Here is a 12,335-nt window from a genome sequence, read left to right as displayed (position 1 = left end):
ACAAAACTTCAAGTTTAACTTGCACACATTTTATATATATGGGGTTGACGAATAATTCTAAATAAATGATTATTTACATTTCTGTTTTTAAATTAAAAAAAAAACTCATTTTGCACTTCATTTGTAAAATGACGATGATGATGATGAAGACGGCCAGGGGGGACCTCCCCTGCTATAGAGAGAGAGAGCGAGAGAGCAGGAATAAATCATGTGAGAGAGTTTGATGAGAAATGTGCCAATTGAAAACAGGCACAGGAAAGCTCCTGTGGAGGTGTGATCTCACCCACATAAAAACACAAACATGTGCAGCTACAAAGGGCCTGCTTGTGCGTAATCACTCCACGAAATGCACGGCCATAAATAGAAAGAAAAAAAACACGGAGGCTGAGTGGGAAACCCTGAGTTGCGCATGGCTATCAAGCCCATTTGTCTTTGTTTAGACAGAAAATTGCTCCAGATGAAAGTGGAGGGTTTGAGTTTCAAGAGCAAGCAGAGCGGGGCTGATGTACACACATATTAATCATAACAAATAAAAGTGGCACCAAACTGGACTCCTGAGGAGGTCCTTTGACCTGATACTCCACCTCAATACTTGCAGCGGTTGTTTATTTATAAAACATACAGCCTAAGCCATTAAAGCATAATTTCAACACTGGATGGGTTAAATATATATATACATATATAAAAAAAGAAAGAATGCATCAAGACGAACAAAGTGTGTGTACTACGCGTTGCCCTGTCCTGTGTAACAGGGAGTTCTGGTTCGTTCATTTTTTATACTTCCTCTCTCCATCACAGGTAATTTACACCGAAGGGTAAGCAAACCGCCTGTGCGCCACAGAGGACTGTCATCGACGCAATTTGTCTCCTCAGCACTCTGATTGCAGCTGAAAGTTCAACAGCCAGGGCTCGCTATATCAACTGAGGAACATCCTGGCCGCAGCAGCACTGCAACAATCTACGCAGCACTTTGGCAAAAACAAATGCTGATTAATTTCATTATCAAAAGAAAATAAGAAATAACCCAAGTGAGGCCACGAGCATCCGATAGTTCACTAATTATAGCCTACTATTCAAACCATTAAAAACCTGATTCCAGTAAATTAAAGAAAAGATGTGCTGGAAATAGTGATAGAGTTGAAATGAGGGCAAAAGAAAATAAAAAAAAAAACTTTAAAGGGCTTGATGTCACGTAAAAGCCATAAAATGATCTAAAGGGAGCGTTCCAATTATCACTTAGCTCTTGTGTTTGCGGCCGTGTAAACCCTGCGTGGAATTGGCCCATTATTGCATAATTAAAAGTAAACACAATTTATAAGATGGAAGACCTAAAGTTTAACTATTACATTTCCATTCCAAGATCGGATGTGAAGAGAAAAATGAGGAAAGGAAAGCATTAATTAATTAAGGGCTTATTTTGTCAGTGGTGTGACCCAGCGACTCAGGGAGACGCACGTTGGGCCCAGGGAAACGTGTCCCGCCGGGTTGCTTGTTTCCCTCTATCTCACCCTGATGCACCAGAAACAAGTCCCAGCAGCGGCCATAAATCAGCCGCCTCTATTAAAAGCTTAGGTAAACCCCCTAACAGGTCAGTCGAGTACAATTTATGGCACCCATATGCAGGAGATGGACTGTTCTAACGAAATACACCCGCTTCAAGCAGTTACGCAGCAGACTTGCCACCACTGCCCCAGCCTCTCATCCCAATTTCTCTTTCTTTGCGTATCAGCCTTCCGAGCCTTCACCTTCTGCACAACAATAATCCACCCATTCATTTAAGCCATGTGTTTTAAGTCAGCGGGTCTCAACTGGGGTCCGGTGACCCACAGGGGTCACTGAGAGGGATCCAGGGGGTCGCTAAGAAAATAAAGAACCTTTTTTTTTTCAGAAGTTTGTATCAGAGTTGGAGCACAGCCTGTTTCTGTCGTGTGCGGAGGTCTAACAAAAAGACAAAACCTTCAGATAAGACAGAACAGATGAGGGTCACAGTATTTTCACGAGCAGTGGGCTATCCATGTATATATTTCTTACGCCTGGCTCTGACAGAACATGCAGAAAATGTTTGGAAAACGTTTCAGTTACAATTACTAGGCTATTTCATGGGTGGCTTTAAAAAAACGATGCCAGTTTTCAGTGCCTGTTTTTGGGTGTGCTCTTTTTTCTCCTTTTAATTAAGACACGGAAAATCAATGTAAGGGGGTGCGCGTGCACGTAGACTGGTCTTCGAGAGCTTGCAAAGCTGAACCTTCATTTTGAAAAACTTTCGAGGCTCTTTATTAAGTAACACGATGTTTTATCGCAGTGGAGAAAAAAACGACAAAGATCTGGTTTGGGAGATTTCTCTGCTTTGTGTGAACATCTAAGACACTGTTCAATGCATAAATCTATTTTATTTCAAACTGTGTCTCAAGAGGGGCTTTGAAAAAATATAATGTCTTGCTTTTTTTTTCTTTTTAAATGAATTTCAATTTTGGTAAGAAAATAAAACTCTTCAGGTGGGTTATTGTGCAGACAAACTGAGAAATGAGCTGCGAAAAGAGGAGCGTCTGCTGAGCCAGTGGCCCACTGTCCTACTTTCCTGCTTGCATCGCAAGCCAACCGAAAGGCACGAGTCCCAGCACTCATAGTTCAAACTTTAGGCCTCTTTCAATTTTATTTCGACTATATCCCCAAAACATGGCACAGGGAGACCTTTTGTAGTAAAGAAACAACGAGTGGACTGCTTAGTTGCCGAGAAAAACGACGGATAGAGTTTCTCATTGATTTTACGCACTGCAAACATGTAGACTCAGACAAAACAAATGGCTTCTGAGAGAAAGCAAATGACAGCAAATAACCAATCAATAGTGTTTTGCAAAAATACATTAGAGAACGAACGATGAAATAAGTTTAGAGAAGGAAATAATGACGGTTTGGCAGAGACGACGTATCGTTACTACATATCTGTTTTCAGGGTTTTATGGCAAGGTGGTGAATCATAGACCAACTTTTGAAATGCACGGATAATTAAACTAGTCTTTTACAGCTTTTTATGTATTCATTTTTCTCAAAAGTGCACTTAAACTGATACGCAGTCCAGATGTCAAAAGGCCACACACTCAAACAACCCTAAAATACACGCAGCCGACCAGAGGGAAAGTGGCGGGGGGGCGTGTGTGTGTGGTGGTGCTGAGCCGAGACTCCCCAATGAGACCCACAGAGTGGAGCTAATTTCCTCGAAGTGACAAAGAAAGCCCAAGCAAAGGATATAGGCCTACCTGTTGTCACAAAAAAGGAATACACAACCATCATTGAAATGGATGAGCTCTATGTGGCGCATAACAATTGTGTATTGAAACCTGTACTGGCCACAGCGCCTCACTGCTTTAAGCCAATAATACTATTAACGATCCTTCAAAAAGTAGCCAGATGGTGACTTTGAAAACGAAACGATAGTTTTAATTCGGGGTTGAAAGAAATTTGAGAATTTGGGTAAAGAGGAGCTTCGGGGTTGCCCAGTCTGCGAGAGGCATGGGTGCTGGCTCGCTTGGTATGGAGACAAAATACGCTTTAAGCGGACTCCAAGGCAACACAACACCGTCTGAAGATGGAAATGTCTTACCTTCAACGGCGAACACCACGGGCAGCAAGAGGCTGCATAAAAGCAGAAAGTAATCCATTGTCATAAAGTGGTCAGCTCGGACATGTAAATAAACCCGCGACAGGGAGAGCGATGGGGAGGAGGGGGGTACAATCCTGGGCGACCCGACGTTCCACGCACCCAGTCCCGTCCCAGTGGCAGCAGTGTCAAGCCTCCAGGACCAGAGTTAACCCCATTCACAAAAACACGTATAAGTGAGAGTTCGGAGGAAAAGATAGCCTTGGTAGAAAATGTATGTATGCAGAAGCCCTTCTAGCTTTTCACTGATCTCCAAAGCGCCTCGTTAAACCAGAGAGTAGGCAACGGGCGCAGTCCCTTCCACGCGCACTGAGCGAAAGACTAGGAAGCAGGTAGTCCAGTCCGTGGTCAGCATCCAGAGAAGTATTTCCAGTAGTATTTCGTTGCTACTCAATAAAAGAGCGACAACAACCAGCTCCAGGGGGATCCAAAAGACTTTCTCTGTGGTCAGAGCGGAGGCAGAGATAGTCGCGCTGGTGTCAGAACCATGGTGTATAGTCCCATATAAGCATGTGCATGCTCACGTGCGTCCACGGTCAAGTGGTATTCCTATTAAACAGCCGCGCGGATAACAGATATTTATTCCCTGAGCGAGTTTCTCGGCTTTGGCTGCTGCGTAAACCGTCTGCTTCGCTCGGCTCGTGCACTGGAATGAAGCACCAGGCAGTGGAGGAATAAGGAGAGAGTGTGAGGACGGAGAGGGAGCCCGGGGGGGGCACGAGGAGGAGGGGTTACAGTGCAGGCAGCTGCACTGAAAAAATGCCTACCTTGACAATCACTTAGTCTCCCATTTACTGTCAAAATAAAACCTTTGCCCGCTGAAAACAAGGATGGATTTGAAGGATTTTTACTTGTTCCATTGTGTGTAGTGTTTGCCTCCAGCAGCTCCTTCACGTTTACTGCAGCAGAGAGAACGATCTACTCCTCCTCTCTACCAGACATCCAAACATTTTCTTGACGCCAGTGTAACAGGATTGAATGTTTCTGTTGCCTTAGTGTCAGTCCTGGGTTTCCGAGGCTATGAAAATCTCACTTGAATACAGAATTTGAAGTTTCTCTTTTTATTTATCACGTACTTATTTATTTATTTGCAGTGTGCCACTCTGCCTCCTTGGGCACCAAGCCCTGGAATGTAATGGACACACAGCGCCCCCCTGCGGATTACTTCCGTGCCGATGACATGGGGTAAGGACGTTTCTGTTTGTTTTGTTGTTGGTTTTTTTTGCTTTGATTAAAGCACTTTTTATCCGTATTCACATCGCTTCGGAAATGTGAAACATTCCTAAAAAATAAAAAGCTCCGGCGGACACATTTTTTAAATCTTGTTTTCCCTTCATTTTAGAAAAAAAGCTCTCCGCTCATTCTGAGGGTTTTTTCTGTGAGTATGAAAGTGACATCATCGCATCTAACAAGTTTACATCTTAGACTCCGCATAAGAATATAAGTGCGCGGAAGGAAAAACTGTCACTTTTAACACGACAGTTTGAAAGGACTGCTCGTGCATAACACGTGAGTTTGCTCTTCATTTTGATTTAAAAACCTGGCGCTGAACTTTTCTCTGAAATTTAAAGTAAAAACAAAAACAGAGAGACTTTCCAAGAAGCGACGCCCTGAGCTAAAACTCAACACAGAATTGCTCTTTCGTGTTTAAACGTCGGTTAGTCTTTTACCTCGGCGCTGTTTCTTTCTTTTCACACCCCCCCACCCTTTTTTTTCTTTTTTTTTTTGCATAAATATACCTTTACAATTCTTCTCCGTTTGTTGAGTTGAAAAAGAGGGCATCTGTCACGACCGAGCTTTCTCAGTCTCTCTCCTCAGTTTCCTTTCAAGACAAGTCTGGTGATGCCGAATTATAAGTTTCTCAAAAACGGCAGTAGCCTAAATCAAGTTTGAGACGCCGCTAAAAAAATATATACAGAGCAGTTTAAACAACGACTAAGTGAGCAGCATTTTAATGAAATAATGTTTTCTGTTTCACCTTGTGTTGGTTGTAAGGCTCATTGTGGTGCTTTAATTGAACGGAAATAGTCATTTGAGTACTAATTACAGAACGTCTGACGAACAAAAGCCCATTAAATTATTCACAAACGTTATCACTGAGATAACGGTTTGAAAGTTTGTTCTATTCAGTTTTATTGATTTGATTTACTTTAACATTGTATAGCCTCATGGTAACCACGGAGTGTGGGGCTAAACTTGGAAAAGTCAGCTTTGATAGGGCAACTAACAGGTGGGACTGTGTTATTAATCACTTTTCATACTGATGTGTTCACTGCTGTGTTTGGAGACACATAACTAAGCAACCGTCTGTTGTAATGCCATGCAGCCTTCGCTGCTTCATGTGGCTGTCCATGCAAAGAACAGCGCGCATGTTCCTCTGGAGTTTATGGCCCGTTCTGTCTTGTGTAAATAAGTATCTCGGGTCCTCCCGATGTTTAAGTATAGCAAAAACATCGTTGTGTTACTGTTCGTGTGAAGCTGAAAAAGTGACTGAAGGAAATCCTGAGAGCTCCGTGCCGGCAGATGTAACCATGTCTGAGGTGACTCTCGGTATTATGTCTCCACTGGCAGAGAGTCTGCTGTCAGTAAGAGTGTTAAAGAGTAAAATCTTCACCCATTTGGGTCTTTGTGTAAGTTACATTTGCTGCTTTTGTCATCTCAAATCTAATGAAAACTCGAACTTCTATTACAATTGCAGAAATTATACGACTTATTTGTAAATCTACTTGTAGTTTATAGAGGAAACAAGTTCACTGTATTTACAAATGTTTTGATTTCATTTAGCAAAAGTGGAAAACATCAGAGCATCTAGAAGAGGGTACTGCCTCAGAAAGCAAGACAATTACTTTTGCCACTGTGAATATCCCATCACTTTATTTCCAAAGTGTTAGAATTCTGTTTGATTAAATGTTAATCTTCATTTCTTTCTAAAATTATTTGTGCTTTTGGGAATGTGGAGCAAGCACCTGCACCAGGGAGATAAAGGCTGAGGAAAAATAACACGACTGGATGTAACTCCTCAGTTTTGTGTCACTGGCTGATTTAGTAAAGAGTTTTTTTTTTTTTTTTTACTTTCTGTTCCTTCATGTCTAAGAATGACTTTTACATCTCTATATATTTTTTTTTCTAAATGACTGTAAATATAAAACAATTGTTTTTAAGAGGTGTATTATTGAAACGTGCTTATAGTGAATAGAGATCACCCAAGTGACCAACGTCAATCAAATTACTGGATGAAGAGAAACAATGAAACAATAACTTTGGCTGGTACTAAAAATAACGCATTTACACAATTTCCTCTAAACGGTTGTTAAGCTATTCCGCCTCTTTTACTGTTCACTGCGATGACATGCAGCTCAGAGTATGGAGTAACAGCATTTTGGAAATCCTGAAAACTGAAATAGTGAAGAAGGGAATTTCCCTTAAATAAAGGACAGTCTTAGTGTTTTGGTTGTTGTCTATTTTTTTTTATTATTTTTTTTTCGTTTTGTTTTTATACAATGAATTCATTTTTTTTTCTCCCAGAGATGTGTTAGTGTAATACTTAGATATGCGAACCAGAGAAGCAAAGCGACCCTCGTGTTTGGGGGTTAGGTCTCACTGACAGAAAACGTGTCCGTTTTTTCCAGAGGAATTCCTCTATACCTCATGACAACGTAGTCCATTTGAAAGGAAAATCATCTTATGAGCGATCAAATGTGGGTAAGAGGATCTGTGGTGACTTCAAAAAAGATTTTCTTATTTGTTGCCCAAACCACTGAAGCCCAGGCTCTCCTGCCTGATTTCTATTAAAGGGCACGAAGTTCGACTGCGACCTTCGTTACCTCTATGCTTCTGATGGTTCTTAAAAGAAATGTAGAGCAAGTGTGTGAATAAAACACAGTTTAACTGTAGCAATAAGACTCAGACTCATTAATTTGTTATTTATTTATAGAGTTTTACTGATTTTTGTTCACAGTGTGAATGTATCTCCCTTAAAGACGAAAGAGCAAAAACTTTGGTGTATGATAAATAAAAGAGAAACTCTCGAATGGATGTAGATGCAAAAAAAAAAAAAAATGAATGACTCAAACCCTAAACACGGGCCTGGTATAAACCAACATTCTGGAGCAAGAGAGTTTTTTTCAGTCAATGAAAGGTCTACGTTAATAAATCCAGGTCCTGAACTCCACAGCTACGGCTGTTTTCTCAAAACTTACAGAGCAGGTTTATTTTTCTAAGTTTTACAGCGTGTTTCATTTGGGTACGACTGAGAGTCATCCCATCTATGAAGGTTAACAGTAAAACCGTATACAGGCCTGTTCTTGTATAATGACTGCTATGGTTCAGGAAGGCACTCAAAAAGAATGTGAAAAAATAGGAAAAAAATAAACACTCAGTTAGCTCATGACTGGCGACGTTGTACTGCCCCCCCCCCTTTTTTTTGCCTGGACACTTACTATAGTCATTACCCATAAACAAAACATGCCTTTTGGTAAAAAAAAAAATCCCTGTAATCCAACCCCATAGAAGAAAGGAGGATGTTTTTGCTGGTTTTGAGTGCAACCTCTCTGAAACCAAATCGTGGACATTGATTTTCTCCCGAAGCAGCATTTGATCTGGTTTGAAGTCCACAATTTGTTCCAAAAACAAATACATGCAGATGCAAACACACACTATTCACAGACAAAGCGAAATGGTCCTCGAGTGCTCCTCAGCCTGTCCCAACAGCACCTGGCACATATTAGAAACTCAATAAGCAAAGTGGCAGACATTTTACTGCCATATGGAAATTTCTCAAGCTTACACCTACTGAGCCCTCGCCAGACCCTTGCTAACCTCATCCATCCTTCCTCCCACTCATCTCGTGCCAGGATATCAGTGTCTCTACTTTCTCTCCACAAAGTCACATAAACATGGACAAAAGACCTTGTCTGACACGCAACTGAACTTCCCTCTCACTTCCTCTTTCACGAATCACATGCCTGGCCGCAAACACAAACACACATATACCCCCTATACCATGTAGCATCTATAAAATTCCTCCATACTCTATGCAAGCACACACACACACCCACACACCCTGTGGCTCTTGTGTCTGGGTCTGGTCTCATAGCAGCACTAATGTGATATGAGTGTGAGAGGATCGCTTTACTCTGGCAATATTAAGGGAATGGTGAGATGTTGGTTATGTTAGAGTGTCTTTTGATGTGTGTGTGTATGCGCACTTGAATATGTGTGTGTGTGTGTGTGTGAGTGAAGAGGCAAAGTGTACTAGCAGTAGTGGTGGAGGAGGAGTTAGCGGTGGGTGGCTCTGGAGAATCTCACAAAAAGCTCAAAGCTGGGATCCAGGAAGAGAGGACTTGTGTGTGTGTGTTTATGTGTGTGTGACTGTTCACGGGAGTTTTAGGGTGGGGGTCTAATCCTCCAGGCCTTCACCACTGACCGAGCACTTAACACAGGATCACAAATTCAGTCCCAACAGCCCCTCTTCTACACCACCATCAACCACCCTCCTCTACACACACCGGGACAAACACACATTCAGCTTTACATCCACATCCACATTCTCGTCTCCAGTCCCAGTCCCACTGCTGTATATCAGCAGCTTCTTGCCGCTTCCCTATACTCTTCTCCTCCCCTACTATATCCGAGACCCACACTTCTGCCACAACCAGCCACTGCCTGCCTCTGGAGAGTATTTCTCGCCTTTCAGCACCTTCTCTACCAAACTGAGAAAAGATATACTTCACTCTCTCAGCTCAACGCAGATTTATGACTCAAACTACCATCACCATGATCCCGCTGTCTGTGTGCCGACAAACGCACCGACAGGGAGGCATTTAGGCAGACGGGCAGTCACAGATAGATGCCGTCAAATGCACGTATGAGGATCATGATGTCATGCAGGCACACGCACGCACAGCTGACAAACAGCCTGAGCAATGTAAATTACACGCTGTGCAGACAAAACGTGAGAGAAACTACCTTTCAGCACCATGACAGGATTACGTAGAGAACATGCAGAACTTTGACAGGCAAGGCTAGGTGGTGAGAAACTGAGGTATTGAGAATGAAGGGGTGGATAAGTGATTGCATTTACATTTGTGGTTCTTGCAAATGAGGTTCAGCATTTGCCTTTCAAGTATAAATGAAGAAATTTAGCCAGGGCAAAAGCAGCGTATTAATCTTGACCAAGGCAATGCTCGCTAAAGGTACATTCACAGTTAAAGGTTTTACCTTAAAGTCGCACTGTGTAGACCTCAGGGGATCTTTTCGTGAAAATGCTTTCTAAAATTAAAGTTCATATATATGTTTTGAGTGTAGAATCTGATGAAAGTAAACTATGTTGTGTTTTTGCTATCTTAGAAAGAGCCATTTATATTTACAGATGCCATCTGTGTTCTCTTACAAAGTCCACCATGTTGTACTGCCATGTTTCTACAGCAGCCCACCAAGAAAACCAAACACTGGCACTAAAGAGGGCCCTTTGTATTTGCCTTGTTTTCACATTTTTAGTGGCCACCACAGTTCCTGAGTGAGGTGAAGGCCATGCAGTTGATTTATGTCCGTAAGTTTGCTGTAGATATCACTAAAACTTAGCTTCTTATATCCATTCATACATTCAATTTCCATACCTCCTTCATACCCCAGCTACCATTTGGCAAGAGACAGTGTACACACTGGACAGGATACCACTGAATACTTTAAATTTAGATTGATTTAGGCCTGGTGTACACACTATCTGTGTTTTAGACCCCATAAAATAGAGATGTGTAGAAATGCTCTTTGCTCCATTATAGTTTGTATCCTATTACATGAAACTGCAATTTCCTCAATTGATTTCTCTGTTTCTATGAGGCTATTCTTTGCCCATACACAAGGAGCTGTTACAAAATCAGAACTGGATCATCAGAGGGAGTGTACACTTTCCTTGACAGCCTCACTTGCCATCATATATTTTCCAGACATTTATTCAACAAGAGTTACAGGCGTAGCTGACTACATTGTCTATGCTACCAGCTGTTGTGAAGTTAAATTCTACATTTTATCATACTGCTGCTGCCGGCATGTCCAGGGTTTGAGTCATTGCCGATAAATCACTTCAGTCCAGTGAATGTTCATGTAAAATGAACTGTTAGGCATCCTATTATGAATTTAAATAATTTCAGAAACAGTGCTTAAGAGCTCATCTGAACAGCTCTCACAATTAAAAAATGTTCAATGAAATCATCCTGAGATTAATTTATCAGGGTCGATGAATAAAATCTCAAATGAACTTGCCCAAAAACAAAAAAAAACAAAAATGCATCTGTACTCTTAAGTCTTTACTACTGTTCTGGTGTTTTTTCCCATTCTGCTGAGGTGGGACCCCACAGAACTCAAAAAGTCTAGTATAGCTGTAATAAAGTCCACTGAATCAGTGGAAAATAATACGGAATAGTGGCCTAAATCATTTTAGGACTTGATCTCAAAACAGTTATTCAAAATAGCTGTATAGCCAAAAACTGTCTGTGATATCAGAAACTTCTTTCTCCATTGCATGGCCTTTTGGTAAAGACTCTACTGAAGGGCAAAAAGTAGCTCACTGAGGCCAAGCTCCAAAGGTGATTTTTTTTTTTTAAATTTGGCGTTGAAACAATTTCACTTTTGTCAAGGCAGCACAAAAATAGGATATTCTTTGTCTTCTTTTTTTTTAAATCAGAATCCTCATTTCTGTTTTAAAGCTGAACCAATAGTTGTTACAACCTTTCCTAGTAGCCTAAGCTTAACTGAAATATTTTAACTTCCTTTTGCTCAACCTTAGCTATTATTCCCCTTAAACTTTAAATTATGTCCAATGTATTGCTGCCACAATGGAGATTTCAGTTTATCATGCTGCCACAAAGGAGAAATTCTCTGACTATCTGTACATTCTTTTATAGTGTAGGTGAGGCTCATTATTCAGGAACATTTTAAAAACACATAAACACTGTGTCATAACATTCTCTTTTGATAAAACAGTTTCTTTTTTCACCAGTATTTCACAGATTAAGCAGAGAAACAGCTGCAAAGTAGGATAGTATATTTGATAGAAAAATGCAGTCTTAAGTTCTACTAGTTTCTTGGCAACTAAATGTAAACAATCATTACCTGAACACCTCTCACTCACCCCTTTATATCTCGGAGAAGTTTTATTTCTCTCCCTGCTCTTTTGACACCAATCTTCTTCCCTCTGTGTTGCTGTGTTTTGTGCGGCCCGAGTGGCAGAGTAGGAGAAAGAAAGGTCAAAGTAAGTACACTGGCCAGCAGAAACACTATAATATGCTTCAGAGCTTTTCCCATTAACACACTGGAAAATCCTAGGTCCTGTGACTATCACTGAGAATGTAAATGCATATTTTTCCCAATGTGTGTCCTACTCCCTTGCTACTGCTTCTGAGCGCCTGCCTGCACACGCCAGATTTACAGTATATGCTGTCTTCATGCGTCAGTGGCTTAGCTTGAAATATTTTGAGCGGAACTTGTGCCAACACAATTGCTTTGGGTTCATAAATATTCGGGACCTTTCCATCGTTGCTGTGGATTACCTTCATGTCGAACTGAGAAAGAACACTCAATTTACTTAATAAGTAAGTGTTCCGAAGAAATACAGCTGCGACAAATTCCCAAGGACAAAGTCCAGACAGTAAGCAAGCATGGAAGCACACGAGGGGTC

General features: G+C 41.3%; 1 protein-coding gene across 9 annotated transcripts in view; it reads right to left on the bottom strand.

Annotated features, from left to right (window-relative positions):
- The window catches only part of ephb3b (eph receptor B3b), a 59,153-nt gene extending 54,628 nt beyond the window's left edge, over positions 1–4,525 (bottom strand). For 2 of the 9 annotated variants that reach the window (XM_075485550.1, XM_075485554.1), the window contains exon 1: positions 3,602–4,521. In XM_075485550.1, coding sequence (XP_075341665.1) covers positions 3,602–3,665 — 64 coding nt within the window. In that variant the 5' untranslated portion in view covers positions 3,666–4,521. Of the gene's footprint in view, positions 1–3,601 lie in introns of all 9 variants that reach the window. The other 7 variants (XM_075485552.1, XM_075485556.1, XM_075485558.1 and 4 more) reach the window with 6 other exon arrangements.
- Between the last annotated feature and the right edge of the window lie 7,810 nt (positions 4,526–12,335).

The sequence above is a fragment of the Odontesthes bonariensis genome, chromosome 15, assembly GCF_027942865.1.
Source record: "Odontesthes bonariensis isolate fOdoBon6 chromosome 15, fOdoBon6.hap1, whole genome shotgun sequence".
NCBI classification, from domain to species: domain Eukaryota; kingdom Metazoa; phylum Chordata; class Actinopteri; order Atheriniformes; family Atherinopsidae; genus Odontesthes; species Odontesthes bonariensis.
The sequence above is the reverse complement of the archived record's forward strand: the minus strand, read 5'-3'. Positions and strand labels throughout refer to the sequence as shown.